The sequence below is a fragment of the Misgurnus anguillicaudatus genome, chromosome 11 (genome assembly GCF_027580225.2).
Source record: "Misgurnus anguillicaudatus chromosome 11, ASM2758022v2, whole genome shotgun sequence".
NCBI classification, from domain to species: Eukaryota; Metazoa; Chordata; class Actinopteri; order Cypriniformes; family Cobitidae; genus Misgurnus; species Misgurnus anguillicaudatus.
The window spans coordinates 36,456,220-36,477,645 of record NC_073347.2 but is presented as its reverse complement, the minus strand read 5'-3'; the positions used below and the strand labels follow the sequence as shown (position 1 = coordinate 36,477,645).

Genomic DNA, 21,426 nt, shown 5'->3' with positions numbered 1-21,426 from the left:
ATGGCCTAGTAATTCAATCTTTTGGTTGACTTCAGGGTGCTGTCCTGTTTGTTTTTTATACTGTATATGTTTGTCTTTATATGTGTGTCTGTTAGATGTCAAACAATGACAGCAGTTTAGTTACTAATGACACTTTTGACATGACTTTAATCTTTACTAGTCTGACAGTTTCAGCTGTTTTCAAGCCTCTTGTTTGTTGGCACATTTACACTGAGTGACCTGAGGCAATAATCAAACACACACAAAACCCTCGTACAGCCCTTTGTTTTCTTTGTTGTAGTAAAATATTTAGTTCAGTACTTCTGTTTCTCAGTGTTTCTGACTCGGGAAGCACATTTTTATGATGTATTAGGGTTTGTTTTTAAATAATAAAAAGCTTGTTTTCAGGCAATAATCAAACACTCCTACTGTAAAAAGTCCTTGCCCAGAAACCCTAGTACAGCAGTTTGTTTTCTTTGTCATATTGAAACATTTAGTTAAATGCTGCTGTTTGTCTTGAGAAGTTACATTTTATAATATATTGTTTTATGTAATATGTAAGCAATAATGTATGAGAGGCCAGGGCCGGAGTGGGGCTCATTTTCAGCCCTATAGTTTCATGCCTTACCGGCCCACTTTATTAAAATAATATCATTAAATCCTCAGTAGCCTATTTAAGTCTGCAATAGTGCACTGATCTCTACAGCCTTGTAATTTATTGTATTTTACAAATATATCATTTCCAATTCAGTTTAAATACAGTAGCCTAAACAATTATGATATTATGCCTTAATCGTGCAGCCCTATAAGGTATTTTAATATTATTCAATGAAACAAAAACTACTGAAAGTTAACAATTGTGTTTTGTTTTTCACCTATATAACTATAAAAAAATAAATGGTGGATCAGACTCTTGAAATTACCTGTTGGGTTGAAAAAGTTTGAAAAAAAAAAACCTGAATCAACGTAACTTTCATGAAATTACTAAAAGCCTTCCTTTTCCGACTGTTAACAGCAGGGTTATTTCTAGGCATAGGCAAACTAGGCGGTCACCTAGGGCGCCACCAGCTGCATGGGGTACCACAAGTTGGATATACATTTATAAAACATGGCTATTGACCAATCAGAATCAAGGACTGGAACTAACTGTTTTATAAATGTTTGCAGATCATTATTCTGGAGTTTCAGAATAGCTTCTCCAACAATATTAATTAACATGGCATAGAAGCATATCCATATTCATTGACAATGTTTATTGTTCGTTCGATTTATGTCATTTTTAAATGAATAAGCCCTAATTGTTGCAATTGTCTTACATAGATTGGTGTTCCCTGGTGGACTTTCTCACGAGTACTCGATTATTACAACCTTCCGGTTAAGAAGAACCACAAAGAGAGATCGATGGTTTGTTGTGCAGGTGTTTGATAAAGACGGAGACACACAGGTATGAATGTTTTTTTTCGTAGTAAAAAAGTAAAGAAGTTAAAACTTTATAAATAAGAAATAGCTCAAATCTATTCACATGGTACTTTAAATGGACTTTTAAAAGTTACCACATGTGTTTTTGCACATGTGATTTTTCTGTAAGGCATTGACAAAATGATACTACATTATTTTCTGATTCAATGCCTCCTTCATTAACTGCATTGATGAATTTCTAATGTGCATTTCTCATTTCATCTAGGTGTCATTAATAGTAGATGGGGCTAAAAAGTCTGTGGAGTTTTTAGCTCAAGGTTTTCTGAAGAACAGCCTCCTGTATGTGTTCAAAAACCGAGACCTGCACGCCCTATTCGACCGACAGTTTCACAAGCTGGGTGTTTCTGTTGAGAGTAATGCTGTTACTGTCTATTTGGACTGTAAACTGATCGAGCGTCAGGTGACCGCCGAAAGGGCCGGCATGGATCTGAGCGGTCGCACCTTTATCACTACACGTGTGGAAGATGGCCGTCCGGTGGATGTGAGTTCTGAAAACACTTTCTTCATCAGTATTTAGTCTTGTTTTAATACACCTGCAGGGTATATTATATTTGGTTCTCAAGCGTCTGTTTTAATGCTCACAATACCATTTACTTTCACAGATTGAGCTTCAGGAGATTCTGATCTTATGTGATGCTAGAATATCTGACCTGGACAGATGCTGTGATTCTCCTGAAGTGACAGTAAGACATTTCTGTACTCATACAAGCCCTCCATCATTCTGCACTAAAATTAGAGACTTTATCCAATTCAATTTGTAATACTTCATTACTGCTACAGTTGCATGTTGAATTTTTTTCATTTTAATAGCGAGATCCAATTGTGACACATACAGGCTAAATATTCATAATATAATTATGAGATTAGAAGCATAAAAGTTTGTTTTCACTCAATGACATGCACAAAACACAAATTCATTGATTTGCGCGAGATTACGTACAAAGTCAATGCAAACACACGAATAGACGCGAACTTGGGTGGGGCGATGCGAATGATGTAAATTGCCACAAAAGTGCACCCTGCTATTCGCCTCATATCCAATTGAAAATATTCAATTCAAGCTAAAATTTGCATGGCACAAAGTTAAATCTTGCGAGCAGGAACGTGATGCTTCGTGTTTGGTGTGTTTGCACCGTTACTCAGTCAATATTAAAGATATCAAGGTTATAGACCATTTCAAAAGATGTAAACAACACGGGTCCAGAAGCACTTCCTGTTTCAGTGTTTTAACACTAGATAAACAATGGGATAAAATAAACCAACAGAACATATAAACCTGAATTAACTGAAGTTAAACAAACATCTTAAAGATAATAATATATGTAAAAATAAAAAAACTGTCACAAACTGTAACAGGAAGTGTTTCTGGACCAGTGTTGTTTACATCATTTGAAATGGTCTATATTTTCACAGAATGTTCTTTACATGATTTAGGATGAGTTTGTCTATAAAATCACACACAAAAAAAGATTTTGGCTGGGTTTTCACACAATATTAGGGTGACCATACATGCCATTCTTCCCGGATGAATCCCGTCCAGGATTTTGTGTTCGTCTCCCGAGTCAAATTTGTCGACCGCATACGTCATAGAGGATTATTATTATTATTACAGAAAAGCAACCGTTACATTTTAAGGTAAGAATGAAACTACGATTGTATATCTTATGTTTTTTTAACTGAATGGCGTATGCGGTCAACAAATACGACTTCCGGAAGACACACCGAAATCCTGGACGGGATGCGTCCGGGAAGAATGGCACGTATGGTCACCCTACACAATATAAGCATTTATAAGACTTTACATAAGTCGGTACAAAGCATACACATGATTTGTGTTACATAGTGCATTTTTGGATTAGATTGGATGCATTTTAAAGTTAGATTTCATTATATACTGAATTAATTATATTTATGTCTCTCGCATAATCCAACCATGTTGGGTGTATTTTTTCACTGGGCTGTCATCATGCATTATGGAATTGCCTTCTTTGAAAAGTATACGTGCAATGCTCTGTTAATATTTGACTGAAAGAAGCAATCCTAAAAGGCATAAATATAATTATGCTGTCTATGCTTTTGATGTCTTAAAACGCTGCCTACGTTGGATTTGGATATGAGCCATGGTGATTTCAGTGCATTGTTCTTGGTGTATAGTTTTTGTTGGCAAAGCCCTTGAGGATGTCCTTTAGCTTGAGTCGCTCCGGTCAATAATTTCTGATTAATTAAAAGCAACATCCTGTCGTAAACGATTGGATTAAAGAAAATCCACATCCTTGCTCCGTGCTATAATGGAAACATGTGCTTTACAGTTATATGTTAATCCCATCCACTCTCAGCATTGGGTGGTTGCATTTCCATAATGTTTCCTTACTGAAGCCGAATGGCCCAAGTGGCCAAACAGGTTAAAGTCTAAACATGGTTCAAAATGCTTTTTGGCATAGTTGTGTTTGATGCATGAAAGCGTCTCGGGTTACGTATGTAACTGTTGTTCCCTGAGAAGGGAACGAGACGGTGCGTCTCTCTTGCCATACTTCCTGCGTCCCTTTAACGGCAATATTTCAGATAGCGATATATTTCCTGGCTCCCGCGTCACCCTGTCTTTGTCGTTAAGCCTCACCATTGGTTGAATTTGATATACACATTCAGACGCACTTACACCTGGATGCGTCCCCAAAGTGTCACTGCAGTGATGCAGCGCGAGTTCCCTCAAAAGGGAACTGTAACAATGTATCCTAAAAGGGAACACGATGTAACCTTGCCTTTCACTTAAAATGTGTCCCTACATTTAGTCCTTGAATTTGAGGGTATTGGACCTGAAAAGTCCTTGAATTCGAACCCTGTCTAAAGCATAATATGCTTCTTTAGCATTATACATTTTGAGTAGTAAAGTATGCTATTATTTGTGACCCAGTCTATGAAAATCCATCCAAGTCATTAATTGTGATTTACTGGTTTCTACATAAACTCATCCTACATAATGTAAAGTGTCAAAGTTCACTGAAGATGAGTTAAAAGAGAACCCAAGTGCCATATTTATTAATAGGGATTGCTTATAGGAAACTGACGTTTCGACATTGTGTCAAGATCTCGACGAGTAAATCTTTCAAAACACTGATCCAAAGTGTGATTCAAAACAGCTATGTCACGTGACTACAGCTAAATGAAGCTTCGGTGCATTTCACAAGAAAGGTGGCTTACCTGCATTGTTGGGAAGAAAAATAACCTTGCAGATGTGTTTTTGCACAGAGCCAAGGATTCTCTTAAGTACAAGTAATCTTTCCTTATTTCTATGTACTTGCAAAAAATATCTTTGCTTGCCACCAACAATTGTCCCTTTATTATGAGATTTGAAAAAATGCTGAAGAAAATATATATAATATAACAGCAGCACAATCAATATTTTTGAATAAAAAATTGTCTTGATTTATTTTATTCATTTCTTTTTATTATTTTTATGTATCCCTATTAAATGTATTTATTTGCATTAACAAAAATGTAATTCACAATAAGAGGTCTAAAAGAAACTCAATGTAGTTGTCATACAGATGTGAAAACAACAAAAACATTTATTTTTAAATTCTTTGTATCGATGTGAACAGTGATGCTTTGTCCTGGGTTCAATCCTAAGGTGCCATCATGTAAATTGAGAACACTATCCACTGTGCCACGATGATGATGATGAATGCCTTTATTACTCTTTGGGTACAAAGGTGTACATTTTGGAAAGGGTACCGTCCCAGTGACAACTTTTGTACCTTTATTTATGCGAGTGCACCCCATTGTTTGTGATGAACAAACAAGATACAATCTCAATATGTAGACATGCAAGTGACCACTAGTTGTCACTGTGGATGTGTTTTGTATTGACATTTCAAAGCTTCGAAACAATATGGCACAATTGATTCAACCGATTTGGTGTTTCACGAAGCCTCGCTCTGACCACCATTATTTTTTAAACAAAACGTGAACAAATGCATGGCATGGCATGGCATGTGCAAACTCACCAAACAGTAGATTACAAACAACATTAAAACTAGACAAGAGACAAACATAGGGGCTATATTAAGGGACAGTGGACCAATGAGAGCATAACACATCAGACAAGATAACCAATAGAAACATAACACATAAGGGCAAAAGGAAACAAGAGACAAACATGAAAAACAGAAACACACAGAACCCTTACATAAACAACATTTTGTGAAAATATAATCATGATATCTTTAAGATTGACTGAGTAAGATCATGTCAAAGATTGAATGTTGATGCTCCTAATCTCATAATTAATTTATGGGACTTTAGTCTGGATTTCACAGACTTAAAATTCCCAAACATCCCATCTTTGTCACTGTGTAACTCAAAAGGTATAATGGATTATTTCAGTCTTCACTTGAATGATTTACCACTGTTTGTTCTCTTTCAATTTAACCAGTGTGAACCCATAATAACCCACAAACCAACAGCGGCCCCACTGGTCACCGGATACTTCCACCGAATGCTTTCCCTGCCAGCCCAGCAGCCCACAGATCGATGCCACTGCCCTTCTCTAAAAGTAAAGTAAAACCTGTAAAGTGTTTTTTAAATGAGTGACTTATTACTCAATTGTGCGTTCTGAGCTAATGCTGCATGCAAAATGAATGGTCAATTAAAGCACATTTATGCCAGTCCGTATACCTGGACGGCAGCCAGAAGCAGAAATAAAAGCTTATTAGCGGCGATTTAGCACAAATAAGGGGGTGTTTGGGCACGGATTTGCACTTCATCAGCGGGTGATGTTCAGCTAATCTTTTGTGAAGTACAAAGAGACAGAGGTCAGGCTCGGACCTCTCTTTGAATTTTGATCACAACTTTCAGGAGCTGATGCGAGAGGTTGTTTCATCATATTAACGTTGAATAATTCCGGTTGTGTTCTGCTTTAATTTAAAAGGGGAATCGAGGACTTCTAGGTATGGCAGGACATTTTGGACAAAAAGGAGATACGGTAAATAATGTTTTTAACAACACCATAGATAATTTTTTTTTAAATATCAGTATTGCTTAGTTCTTCGTAAGTCGTACTTAAAGGGTTAGTTCACCCCAGAATGACAATGTTATCATAAATCACTTATGATGTTTCGTTCTTGACCACCAAGTCCTCAGATTGTCTTCAGAACACATTTTTGTATATTTTTGATGAAAACCGGGAAGCTTGTATCTGTCTGGTAGACTGCGGTTTCATTTACACAATCAAGTCAGTAAAAGAATGAAAGACATCGCCAAAACGGACCATGTGCTATCAGTAGTTCAATAATAATATTATGAAGCAACTTTTGAAACACTTTTGTGCGAAAAGAATAACAAAACGAACAATTTTATTAAAAAATGTGAGCCGTCATGGAAACCAGTGACACAAGTCAGCAGCACAACTTCAAAGTTTTTTTTCAAAATTTGTGATTTTCGTTTTTTTTTTTTTTTGCAGAATCTGTTAGTTGAGATCACGATGAAGCCTCACCATGTTTGAGATAGCAGTTTTTGTTTATTTAAAAGCGTACATTTTGCGGTTGAAATCGGCTTGTTTTTTCGGAGATTCTAGCGTGCAGCAGGGGGCGTCATTGTCTGTGTGTATTTACATACTGGAAAAGCGGCAAAGGGAACAGCGTGGCTACTTAATAGGGATAGTTCACCCAAAAATGAAAATAATGTAATTAATGACTTACCCTTATGTCGTTCTAAACTCAAAAGACCTCCGTTCATCTTCGAAACACAGTTTAAGATGTTTTAACGTTAGATTTAGTCCGGGAGCTTTCTGTCCCTCCATTAAAAACCTATTTACGGTTTCCATGTCCAGAAAGGTAATAGAAACATCATCTAAGTAGTCCATGTGACATCAGTGGGTCAGTAAGAATGTGTTGAAGCATCAAAAATACAGTTTGGTCCAATAATAGCAAGAATTACGACTTTATTCAGCATTGTCTTCTCTTTTGGTTCTGTTGTGAACCGCGTGAAGTCACGTGACTGTAGTGATCCGGCTGCCCTGTTCCTCAGACATGTTTGCTACGTTTTTTTTTAAACTTACAGCGTGCATCTCCCCAGACTGTAAATGAAGCTCGGGCACACAAAACAAAAGAAAAAAAGAAGTTGTGGGGCGGAACAGATCAACAGTCAGCCGCGGCACCGTAGTCGGATGATGTCAAAGTACCGCGGAGTAGTACTGAGTAGTTCTTACGGAGTAGTTTAATTTCGACTCGCTCTTGCGGTACTTCGACGTCATCTCTCTGTCAGTTCTTGCAGCGCAGCATGAAGTCAAACACACACAAAAAGTCACACAGAGATCATTGAATTCGTTATATAATTGGCTACATGTTTTGTCTATCAATATTTTCCATGAAGTCATTGGCTGAGGGAGGAACAAGCGAGTGATTGGTAACATCACTAAAGGACGTCACGTTTTCAACAGCGCTGTTTGGATTATCTATTATACTACCTCCCTATTTTAAATACAAACTTTGAAGGCGGGTTCATGTTTTTAACGTAACGTAAAGTATATACAGTGTTACCATGTAAATAGTCCTCAGATTGTATATTATATACCAGACATTCATGCGAAATCTGATGTAAACAATAGACTACATATCTATATTTCACGGATTATACGCATTTGTGGACAAAAATGGTCATTGGATGATTCACACATCTGAAACAGACTGGATTCTACTTGTGATCAACACAAAGGTAAAAAGTCATGTTTATTTTTGCATGTTGTCATCCAGACTTCTGTCATAAAATACTACATATGATGCTAGAACATCTGTATCTCAAAACGGCTTTACAGGGATAGGTATGGCTTAGCTAAATGAGATGTAAATGAGCCCTATTGTCTCCCCCAGCAGGAAAAAAAGAGTACCTTTCCGTCTCTAATTTCTCGGCTTTGAGTTTTCCTGAGTTCTTATATTCAAATGGCCACAATTTCTCCAAATCTTATCAGATTTCCATGTGTTACACATCGTTGGAAAGCTTAGAAACTGCACTGTCAGAATGTGTGAATAACTCAAAATCCGACTTGTGTTCCTACTTTCCGTGACTGGTCACAAATGTGTTCTCCTCATTGGTGCGTTCACGAGCAAACTATGGCGCACGCTGCTGACGTAGTTGAAGGGGTAAGTGATTTATGATAACATTATTATTTTGAGGGTGAACTACTAATGTGACCATGTCTAAAGTGAATCGTAAATGTTTTTTTTTAAAGTCTACTTGGAGTGATTCTTTTAATAGCAGAAAGTTCTCCCCGCCACATTTACAGTAGGCTTAATTTTATTAGATACGATGCCGCAGAGGTTATAATGCTATTATCCTTACATATTAAGAAGCGATTTGAGGGATTTTCTCAGTAAAGTATGTTAGCAGTAAAAAGCTTTATGTCTTTCCTAGTGGCACAGAGAGACTGAAGCTAAAGCAAGAATGATAGGAATCCCTATGAATGAACAGCTGAGGATATGTTTGTTAAGGACAAATGGTCCTTCAGGTCATTAGCTTAATTGGTTTGTTGTGTTTTGAAATAGAGATGTTTCTTGACAGCACCACGTGTTGGTGTGCGATTTTCTGAATACCTTTTTGGAAACAATAAAGCCATTAAATCACATTCCTATAGGACCAACCTGTGAGGAAATTTTCTATTCGACAAAATAAGTTCATTCTTTGACAAAAAGTGACATTGAGGTAGTGTTAATATTGTTTGCCAAAAGCAACTCTCATTGGTAAATCTTATTTCTTACTTAAATTGCAATGTGTATTAACAGATGAATAATATTGCATTGCTGTTGTGATGGATGTGTAGCTTCTGCTAGAGTTTGTTTACTTTGCTCAATATCGAAATGTCTAAAAATAAATGTTCAATGTCAATCTTTTTCACATAACCCTATAGGACATGGATCATGTAAGAAAACATGACATTTGTGATACAATCCATGATGTTTTAACACATCAACGAATGTAATATGTTTTAATAGAGGCTTAGGCTAGGTAAGAGGTGATAAAGGTGAATTGAATTGTTATTGTTTTCCCGGTGCAGTCTGGTGTGACACAATCATCGTTTCAGCTTCTGGAATTTCCATTATTGTTGCACTGAGACAGGCAGATAAGCGGCTAATTCGGCATCTCCTGGCATTCCGTTTTATTGTGTTTTTGTGAGATCACTGGTGCATGCTTGGATTCCCAAGTTGTCAGCGCTGCAATTCTCCATAGCTCCTGTGGTATAACGGCACAATCCCAGGGGATATTCTAGGATCGGTTTCAATGCTAAGCGGAGACTCAGATCACCATTTGTGGGAGTTTGAGGTCAACGGGTCATCATGGTACATTTCCTTCTCTATTGTCCTATTTTAAAATGGGGTTTTGTCTTCTGACGCTTCTTTCGTCACCGTATGGTGCTCATTAATCAGCATTATATGTCAGAATAGACAGGGCACACTTGGTTTGATGCCCACATGTGACTCTGTCTGTGAAAGTCTTATAATCTAATGATGAGATTTGGAGCATCAACGTCTTTGACATGATCTTACTCAGTCAATATTAAAGATAGCAAGATGATATATACAGAATATTCTTTACATTATATAGGATGTGTTCATAAATCACAAAAAAAATGCACGTAAGTTAAGTTTTCCCTTGTAGGGTCACATATTAGTGCTTGATCTGTGTTATATGACTTTTCTGAATGTTAAGGGCAGTTGACAACTATCAAAATTATTTTGTGAAGTTTGTTGAAACGATTTGCTGTTATTTAGTATTGCATAGTGGACATCGTCTGTAAGAAGTTTTTGCCTTGAATGTTATTTTATCAACATAACGGATCCCTCAAGAAGATGACATTCATAAGTTGTGTTGAAGTAATTATTTTAGGACATATAAAAGGACATTCTGTAGGACATAAAAAGGGTGTCTTTTGTTTTTAAAAATTAATAGCCTTGACTTCAGGGGTCTCCAACGTGGTGCCCGCGGGTAGCCTGCACAGAGTTTGTGAGGTGCCCGCCAAAGCACATTCTATTAATAGTCTGAACTGTAATATTTATTTATTACATATTTTTTATATTAGCTTGGCTTGGTTTACGTATGCTAACATTGTAAACGGTACTAAAACATATCAACAAGTCAAATAAAATAAAATCAACAAGTAAAACAAAAGTTTTCAGTAGACTATACCAAAAAAGTCCTGTTTATCCATTATGATAGGCCTTGTTCACAAAAAGGTTGGAGACCCCTGCTTTCCGCCAAAGCCAAAAATGTTTGATTTATTGCTCGCTACTATTGTTAGTCATTTTCAGATGTTATCAGCTTGTTAATTCGTGAACTACGGGGCACCATTTCTGGGTCCAACCCTCCTCTCATTTCTCAAGTGAGACTACAATGTGTTTATGAGTGCTGTTTATTCAAATGACTTATTTAAGATAAGCTTTTTTAAACTCATGGTGTACACTACACTCTTCAGGATCATGGCGTTATTTTAACAATTAATTAAAGTTAAATCATTCTCATCTAGGATTTTAGCAGTGGCGGCTGGGACTTCTTGTTTGAAAGGCGCAAATTCAAAATATCTGTTAGTAGTGTTGTGTGTGGCTTGTCATGTCAAAATATGTGTTTCGGTGCATCATGTTATCCTATGTGTATCATGTCAAAATAAATGCCTGCTGCACACACGTCACATTCACAAAATACTCGCAAGACACTGACTTTACAGTAAACTCTGATTACACATGAGATTAAGCGAGTATCTGGCAAATGTGAGCGTCTCTTTTATCATAAAGCCTTTCATGATGAGCCACACACATGATTATGGCAAGCCGTTTTGACTTTTATTCGTTGAGTTCTTGATATCAAAAATTCAACTTTCACTAGTTAAAATTTTAATTCTTGATATCATGAATTACATTTCTATTAGTAACTTTGGCAATTGTTGATATCAAGAATTACATTTCCACTAGTTACAATGTTAATTAATATCAAAATGGCTTGCCATACATGATGGGCTAAATACCATGTTTTGAGGAGCTTCGCTTTGTGCGCCCTCAAAAAATAAATCACCGGCTGTCACTAGATTCAGTCTGGAGATGGTTAGGATTGTGATTTTTCTGTTGTTTTTCATAAAATTGTGAACGTATTTTAGTATTGTTTTTTGTTGCTTTATGCATGTGTTCAGACCCTGAGGTGGTATTTTGTGACGTGGGTACATTATGTTCTTATTCTGAGCTTTTTATTGAAGCAAAAAATGTACTGGCCCCTACTAACAAGTCGTCAATATCTTTGTGCATGTTTTTTTTTTAAGAAGAGACAAAGCTAACAGATATTGATTAAATGCCCTAAAACTATACATTTGATTATACGAGATATTTAAAGATGGATGTTGTAGTTGCATAATCGTATTACGCCATGAATACTGTAAAAACATGTAAAGCATTTACATTTAAGGTCATGAGAATTTAAGCACATATTTCTGTGCGTGTTTACTGAATGTCCAGTTTAAGTTTTGTTCGTGATATCATTCGTAGAGCAAACATCATAATACAAAATGCCAGCCACCCTTTCAACCCATGTTTTACTCTTCACCCTTCAGGCCATATGTACAGACAGCCAACACTTATGAAAGATAACCATGGTTTTACTACAGTTAAAACCAAAAAAACATGGTTACTCTGGTAAAACCATGGTAACCACAAAATAATCATAGTGTAGCTATAAGAGCAATGAATTCATTGAATGTGATTTTTTTCGGTGTGTTGAATGTGATTGTTACATTCTGTAAAAAACAAATTTCCTCTAACGAGGACGATAAAGAATGAATCTGAAGTTTCTTCCAGGCGTTGTCAGAAATAAAGTTACAAAAGTTTTCACTGGGACAGTACTCTTTAAACAGGTCAATTTAGCTACAGATATGTATCTTTGAAGTACCAACATATACTTTCGGGGGAACTAATATGCACCCTTTAGGTACCAAGGTGTATTTTTTGAAAGGGTACGACCCCGCTGACAGCTTTTGTACCTTTACATCTGAGATTGTGGAAGAATGCAACCACATTTTTTCTACATGTTAATGTTTCTCTGGCACTGAAAATGTATTATGTTAAAATGAAGCACATGCATTTTGTGGCTGGCGATTATTTTCATTGTCTCCCGTTGAGTCTGTTCTGTTATTACCTTCACAAAGAGAATACCACAAGCAAGCCGGGTTTCCGGGCTTTGTGCTGGTGATGCAATTTGTCAATGACACACAATGTATTTTTGGAGAAAAGAAATGCAAAGTTATGGTGGCAGGGAAGATGGGAAAGAGCTTGCATATGTATAAGCTGACAGGCCTGATTTACTGCAGCACTGTGAATGGAAACAGGGAGAAATAAAATCTCATATTTATAGACTGCGGGCTAAACTTGTTTACTTACTAAATCCTCCATATTTGAATTGTACAGTTGAATTGCCTGATAGCATTGTCACTATATTGAATTGCTATGCTGTAGTGCATGTTGTATACTGTTGCTGTGCACCGTAAGGCCAGCGGTTTGCTCTTTATTGGGCTACTGTTACGTTTTTACCACCTTGAGTTGACTTAGGGATTGTAAAGATTTTACTGTGTAGTTTAAGTGTTCATTTGCATTACACAACTATGCTGTTAGAGTTGTGTATGGAGAATAGAGTATATGCAAACAACAATACCAAAGCCCTTAATGATCAAAAGCAATACTAGACCCTCTATGACACAATCCTGGACCAAAACCAGAACCACAGGTATCCATTTAGCAATCAATTTGCCAGTTACATGTAGATTTCAAACAAGACATGTTGAACTTTGCTTCCGGTTTTGTTTTTTTAATGGTCTGACTAGTTGCTAAACTGATCTGTTGAACAAAAACCTCGTCGAGAATAACAAATGTTTTGGTTTCCTAGGTAATCTATGTGTTGTTTTTTTGCTTTAAACTACGTTTAAAGTACTTTGTTGTTATTTATTATTAGCGGAGTTTACTGGAAGTTACGTGCGGACTGCGACAGCCGGTTGTTTATGTTGTTACTGCTGAAAACCGTCTATAGTTCATCCCCAAAACTTTGTTATTTATTTATTTAACCCCATGATACCCCAGTGTCTTTCTTTGTTTTGGGGTTTTCTGGTTACTAAGGGAGTGAATGGTGACCACCATTTCAAGCTTCAAAAGGACCCAAAATTGCTAAAAAAATAACTTCACTTGACACGTGCCATATGTTTTAAGTGTCCTGAAGGCATACAAAAGGGTTTGATGAAAAAAAAATGAAAATCTAAACTAGGGTTGCTTGATTAACATGATTACTCAGTGACTTTGAAACATCCATTTATTTATTTTTTATTAATAAGTAAGTGATGCAATAGACTTCACGTGTCAAAGCAGTGGTGCCTTCAAAGTACCTTACAAAACATATCGGTCCAGCAGCATGCAATTTAGATTTGAATCGCACAATACTTGTTTTACCTCTTTTAACTTTTTTTGTAATAAATTGAATCAAAAGTTGTAAATCAAAAAGAGTAAATTGCACAGCCCATTATAATCAAATACACTTGAATAAATTTTATAGAAAGATATAGGGCCATATTTTAACGATCTAAGCACATTGTCTAAAGCGCACGGTGCACGGACCTAAACAGGCGTGTCTGATTCCACTTATTATTTTAACGGCGGGAAAAATGGTTTGTGCGCCAAGTGCACAGTCTAAAAGGGTTGTTCCTATTCTCATAATGGGTGTGTTTTGTACGTAACATGGAATAAACCAATTATCAATCCATTTATATAAAAAAAAATCATTTGTATTGAAACTATTATTTTTTGGTATTAAAACTTTTAAAATCCATTTTCTTTCAGTTATGGAAGTACAAATAGCAGGCTTTTAATTGCTGTAAATGTGTGGATATCCTACATAATCACTCATAAAATAGTTTGCAGATATGCAAGAAAATGTTTGTACTCTAAAAATACTTTATTTGTAACAAACAGGGAGATAATAATTTACAAACATGTGGAGAGCTGAAACGTTTCAGCACTCGGGACAGCGATGTGAAAGCATTACATAAAAACGGATCTCATCTCATCATATCCACAGGTCATCATATACAATAAATCCATGGGGTAGCATTTAAAAAAGCATTTGTTTAAAGCAAAATGTTTAATTACTTACCAGGCTACAGGAAGCAGCTCTTTACTTCTCATAACTCAATAATAGTCTTTTACATTTTAATCCTTTGATCTTTTTATATTTTAAAACATTTATGTGCTGTTGTCATGAAGGGAAAAATGTGCTATATAGACCAAAACACTTTTTGTACAAGACTGTAAACATATTATTTTCTGCTATAAATTCGGGCATTTTAAAATGTGGGGTCTATGCGGTTTGACTTCGTTTTGGAGCTTGTCTCTAGTGGGCAGTCGATGAATTGCAGTTTAAATCACTTTTGTGTTGGTTTCATAATAGCAAAAATCGGAAAAATGCACCAGATAACACTTTTTTGAATAAAGACATACATTGGGTGAGTAAATAATAACATAAATTATGAAATATTTTTGTTGTTATTCCGTTCTTTCGTTTTATCATCTTGTGCCATAAAAAACATATTTTTAAACCATTGCACCCCTTTTAATTGCTCTGATGGTAGAAAAATCCTTTAATAGTTTACAAACATTTTAGGGGTCAAGCCTAAATGCCTTATTTTTGTTTTAAATCTAATTAATTTGACTAAATTAGAGCTTCAAATTGATAGCCTGATGAATAAACCTGCTAGATTTACTGCATCTGCAAAAGCCTTGAATCTGCAATTACAAAACATAGACACACTGGTCAAATGTTTAATAGATGCATTAGCAATGTGAATTATATCAGTTTAAAGCACAAAGAGTATGTCATACTCTCTGACGGTGAACACGGTCACCTCTTAACCCAGATAGAGGCCAGAACATTAAACTGGGACAATTTGCGACAAGATAGCGCATACAGACGTTACTGTGTTTTGAGCTATTAAGCTTACGGCACGTCACCCAGAGGTTAATTATAGTGACCTGGACGACAACACCAGGTTTTTGTGAAACGCTTAGAATGAGTCTCTCAATAGGCAATTTTTCAGTGCTGGGTAAAATACTCGTCTCAATCTCCCTTCATGGATTGAATGCAGCTGAATTAAGCGCATGAGGAATTCTGTTCGGAGTGTACCGGCATTTCAGGATCTTTAATACTGGTCAATGCGCACACGTTCAGAATGCAATTACCTGAGCTGGTTTCGTTGTTATGGAGTGTGGTACTTTCAAACCACACTGTCTGCCTAAGAGCTCTCTCTTTTTCGCTCTGTGCGTAATCCAATATTGAGCTAGAAACCATGCAACATAAGTGATTTTAGGCAGCAAGCCTGAATCTAGGGGCCACCTGCATACCTGAATTATTTTTGAGTGCTCGTTTTAATGGGCCTGCAGTTCATTAACACACACCCAATACTGGTAATGTTTTCATATTATGTATCATTGATATGTTGAAAGTGATTGTGTTATGTGTCATGCCTGTAATGTGGAATGTAGCATCTACTGTGAAAACTTTTCTCTCAAGGACAATTAAAGGATCACAAGTAGAAAAACACAAATATTTACTAAACAAAACAGGAACCAAAAAACCCACGATGGGGCAAAACCACATAAAACGAGATATACAGACTGAACACTAAACTAGACTTAACAATAAACTTGACTGGAATGGACTAAACACTAAGGGGCGGTTTTCCGGACAGGGATTAAACTAGTAAATAAATGTAAGAGCTGTCCCAAACTGAAATAATCTTGCACTGACATATCTTAAAATACATCAGTGCCCTTTTTTTGCCTCAAAATGCACACAAGTCATGTTTTTAGTAAGGCATGTTTGGTAAAACTAGTTATATTTGCTAATTAAACTAAGGCCTAGTTCTGGCTAAAGCTAATCCCTGTCCAGGGAACCACCCCTAAATATACAAAAGATTTTGTTTAACTAGACAGGAAACTCACAGGCAAGGAACATAGACAGAACAATGTACACAAGGGCCGTTTCTCAATATGCGTTCTTGTCTGTACTTACGTTCTTGTGGACTTGTAAAACGTCATCAGTCGCAGACCAAGTACTGTTCCAAATCAAAGTTCGCATTAAGCCCAAGTTCACATAAAATCCCCGGATGTGTTCTTGATCTGCCCATTTTATTGAGGATGCATCAGAGGAGACTTGTGTGGACTTATGACAGCGAAGTTTCCCAGAATGCATTTCGCGTCAGGAGTTCGTTCTTCCGAGTCTGAACTTGCAAGTTCAAACTACGAAGGACACAAGTCCGAGTTTGGCGTACTTGGTATTGAGAAACAGCTTAGGACTATAAATAGGGAGAACTAATGAGGGGAACAGGTAAAAATAATAACAGGTAAGGGAGCGGGTAAAAAGTGACGAGACACAGGAAATACGTGTGCTGCGTCCAAAAACTCAAGGCAGTGACTCGTTGCCTCGCTGCCTCATGAGAAAATGACTTCGGAGGCATGAAGGCAGCTCAGAGAAAGACTTGGACACACTTCAAAGGCAGCGTGTTTGAAATATAAACAGAGAGCGCCTTTGTGATAACTAATCACATATTTGAAAACTACAATACTAATTTCTCACTAGAAATGCAATTAAAAGGTGTAAAAAGTGAAAATGTACCTTTATTTACACTAAATTTGTGCTCCAGTCGCGTCCTCGGCCGCCATTTTATTTTTTCGAACTCGACCAGGCTCGACCAATCACATTCTTATTGTACGCCCACGCATAGGTATCTCAGGAGTCAGGCAGAAAACCATTGAATTCGGACACGCCTTGATGCCTTCCTGCCTTGGAAAGCTGCCTCAGAAGGCAGCAATTTAGAGTTTCCCTCCCCCCTGCATTCAGAAGTGTGTCTGATACCAGGCACTATTGCGCTTTTCAACCACATGGGGGAGCTGTAAGTCATTTTTACATGGACACTACATAGTGTTGCTTTAGGGCGCACTCACACTATCCAAACCAAACCGCGCTCGGGCGCGTTTGACCCCCAAAGCCTGGTTTGTTTGACTAGTGTGAGTGCTCTGTTCCGCGCCCGGGCGCGGATTGGTTAATCGCGCCGCGGCCGGGTTGCAGAGGTGGGCCGGAGCGCGGTTCACTTGGGCTCAGGCGCGAAGGCTGTGGTGTGAGCGCATTCGCGCCTGGGCGCGATTCAAATGGTGAAGACGTCAGCTGCGCGACCACTCACCTTCATCTGCTGCCGTAAAAACCTTTTGATGCGCGCAGCGGGGTTACGTGAATGTCCGAGCTGCGCACGTGACAGATCAACTAAGCAATATGATGACATGTGAGAGCGCTGTCTGTAATCGCGCACCAAACGACTCCGAATAAAAAACACAGACTTATCATTACGGTGGGTTCCAGTGTTAAGAGAGAGCTTTACTTCCTGCTTTTTTCAAAACAATCGCATCTTAATGACGAAAGCGCGCCCGGACTCGGATCGATAAAAGTACAGTGTGAGTGCATGCACATGGGGGAGTAGGGAGGGGTGACATTCGCGCTGGGGCATGGTTTGGTTTGGTTTGGATAATCTGAGTGCGCCCTTAAGCTGATAATAGTCAGTTTTACTGCCATTTTCGCAGCAGCCCCTATGAAAACCAACCAGCCATTTTGTTGCACGTTTTGCTTCTCAACCGGGCGAGCTCTCGCGTGGTCACATGGAAAAGTGACGCCAATGCAAACCATCTATACAGACTATGCATTCCCCACACAAAACATTGTACTGTCAAAACCCTGCCATACTGGACTAAATATTAAAACAAGACAAGATCCTGACAGATCTATTTGATCCATCTATCTAAATATTATGCTTGAAAATCAAGAAAGTATTTTTATTTTGTGTAAAATTGATTTTTGAGGTTTAACTGATAGACTCTGGGCCAGATTTACTAAAAGCTTGCACCAGCACAAACCATCATTGTGTTGTTAAATAATTAACGACACAATTAACGATTACTAAAGATGCGCAGTGGATATTTAGTGCTGATAAGGTGTGGTCTAGTTATGCATCTAGTTATGCATAAGCTGTGGTCATATGCATTTCTATAAGTTTTCCTTTCAGATGCAAAAATTATAAGGGGAGATTATTTCAATGATTTATGCAAATCGATTCACTATAATGTTTGCTCGGGTGATATTACTGGTATAACGCAGATAAAAAGCATATCTTAAACCAGTTTGCGCTGACAATTGCTGCAATCTTTGCTTATAGAGAGTGCGTGGTACAAGGCAGAGACAGTTTATTTGAAATGCCAGAGGAACATTTTATTAAAAAAAAATTATATTCAAAAATATCACAATAAAATAAAATATTTTTTTGTCCTACGATACTTTTCAGTGTCTTATGGCTTTGCTAGCTGGGATTTCACCACCTGACTTTTCACCTGCTCCGTGGTGCTGAACTCAAGCGCTTTAGGCGTAAATATATCACTTGCCCCTGAGGAGCATCAGCTCTGCTTATTTGCGACACTGAATTAATTTTCGCTGCTCTTAGTAGATTGTGTTGGTCATTATATAAATCATCTGTTGTGCCTGTGTTACTTAATTTGCGCCTCTTTGGTAAATAACCCGCAGATATTACCACTCTCATCTGCTGTTTTTTGGAATTTGCACCGTTTAGTAAATCTGGCCCTCTATAGGTTAATAACTAAATATAAGGTTTTTATGATCTATTCATGTCTTGTGTGTTCTATAACTCTTGTTCATAAACACATGGTTGTTGAATGCTTCATTCTGGTTGAGAAATGTTCCATGGGTGTTGATTATTTTTCAATAACCGCACACCTAACATTTAAAATGTCTTAAAATAGGCACCAGAGCAATATTTTTGGTAACAGTGGTATATGCAGAATAATTGACTCCGGTCCTTTGAACTATATGAAAATAATGCACCCCCGCGGTGTAACGCATAACCACCTTGGGTGTCCATTATTTTCTTATAATTCAACAGCCCGTCATCAATTATTCCTTACTCATACCACGGGGCTCTAAAATTCAATCCTTCTGATTGGTTAATTAATATTCTACCAGTTCACACGTTCACAAAATACACGCAAGACACTCCCTTAACAGTAAACTCTGATTACGCACAAGATTATGGGAGTATCTGGCAAACATGAGCGATCCATAAACCCTTTAAACGCGTCTGCAGCAGGCATTTATTTTGACAAGACTCGTGATTCACATAAGTTTACATGACGCGCCGAACACACATTTTGAAATTACGAACCACACACATGACGGGCTACATACATGTTGTGATGAACTTCGCTAAGTGCGCCCTCGAAAAAAGAAGTCACCAGCCGCCACTGTATTCTACACATGTGCATTATTTCTCAGTAAACGCACACCTACAGTATGAAGTAGTTCCAGGTCTGTCGACCACATTACAGTTCCATATCACTACGCCAAGCTTAACTGAAATAGGAGAATCATTTAATTTCAATAAATAAAGCATAAACATATGAATTCATGTTAGCTAATGCATTTACTAATGTTAACAAACACAACATTATTGTAAAGTGCTACTGATCTTTTTAAGATATTTCCATGTACAATGGCAAAATAAGAGTCTCTCTGGATATTTCAATTACACATGTACCAAATAATAGCAGTAGTTTTACTTTAACCTGGACTCTTATGTGCACAGGCACATCAAACAGGGTTTCAGTGGGTCTTGATCTTGTAACCTCCCAATAATCGAGTAATTTTACACACTTCTGCAGCTGCTGGACGGCGTGTTACAGAAAGCCCAGAACAGCTGTAATGTCGCTTAATGTGTCAATATGGGATTGTGCACCAACATGGCCATCTGCTGCCTCTTCTCCAGTGCAGTGCTGGAAAAGATAAACTGTCTGCTGCACCAGAAGTGAAGTTATGGCATTTTGAATGTTATCGCTCGGGTGAGAGTATGCCAATGAAGACTTGTCAACAGTTTTTTTGCTGCAAGATGCCGCGCTAGCAGATTGGTATTTTGTCAGCGTGCTAGAGAAATCATTAGTGGACATTACAGTAAGTGGGTTCTAGATGCAGCATTTTGTCTATACTGGATGCAGCTGCAGTGTGTTCACTAGGGCAGTACAACTGTAAGCATAAAGTATTATTGATGAGTTTAGCATTAGGGGAAGAATATGTGTCCAACTTGCATTGATATTTAGGCATTAAGAAGATGGTTTTGTCCAAAGCAACTTATAAAGTTGGTTTGGACGGTACAGTTAACAGTACCCATTGACTTCCATAGTAGGAAAAACAATTCTATTGAAGTGAATGGGTATGGTCAATTGTATGCTTACCATCATTTATCAAAATATCTTTTCATCAGAATAAAGAGACTCGTCCATGTTAAGAAACAACATGAAGGAGAATAAATGATGGGATTTTTGGGTTGATCTACAGTGTATGCTGTAAACTTAAAATATGAATTTGAATAAAAGTTAAATGTGGGTTTATGTTCTGCAGTAGTTTCTTTTCACTGGAGATTTGAAGAAGACAGTGGAGAAAATTAGACCAATAATGCTAATTAGGTTGTATAGATATAATTGCCTATGACTGGAGCAAACATCACAAAAATATAATTTAATGAATAGTTTTTTTTACAGGGAAAGTAGTAAAACTTTCTAAAACTCCTTGATGCAAGATTGCATTAAAACTCCTGGGAATGTATCTTAATTTATGTGAATAAATAAAGGCATACATTTTTTTTAAACCTTGTGAAACTTTAAGATTTATGCATTTTTCCTTTTGGGTAAGAAAAATATATTTGATTCATGATATGAGCTCTGAATCTATTTATACTAGCGTGTATAGTTTTGTTTAAAGGTGCCAAAGAATACATTGAAATAATCTGTTAAATTGTTCTCTGATATCTACACAGAAGGTTTGTGGCTTTATTAGATGCAAAAATGATCCAGG

The 21,426-nt window shown here is 37.2% G+C and overlaps 1 protein-coding gene across 2 annotated transcripts in view; it reads left to right on the top strand.

Moving 5' to 3' along the window:
- LOC129415714 (uncharacterized) overlaps positions 1 to 21,426 on the top strand; it is a 222,285-nt gene that overhangs the window by 14,949 nt on the left and 185,910 nt on the right. Inside the window, exons 5-9 of one of the 2 annotated variants that reach the window (XM_073873599.1) lie at positions 1,300 to 1,423; positions 1,664 to 1,939; positions 2,061 to 2,141; positions 5,891 to 6,010; positions 6,386 to 6,439. In XM_073873599.1, the coding sequence (XP_073729700.1) occupies positions 1,300 to 1,423; positions 1,664 to 1,939; positions 2,061 to 2,141; positions 5,891 to 6,010; positions 6,386 to 6,439 (655 nt within the window). The remainder of the gene's footprint in view (positions 1 to 1,299; positions 1,424 to 1,663; positions 1,940 to 2,060; positions 2,142 to 5,890; positions 6,011 to 6,385; positions 6,440 to 21,426) is intronic. The other variant, XM_055169813.2, reaches the window with a different exon arrangement.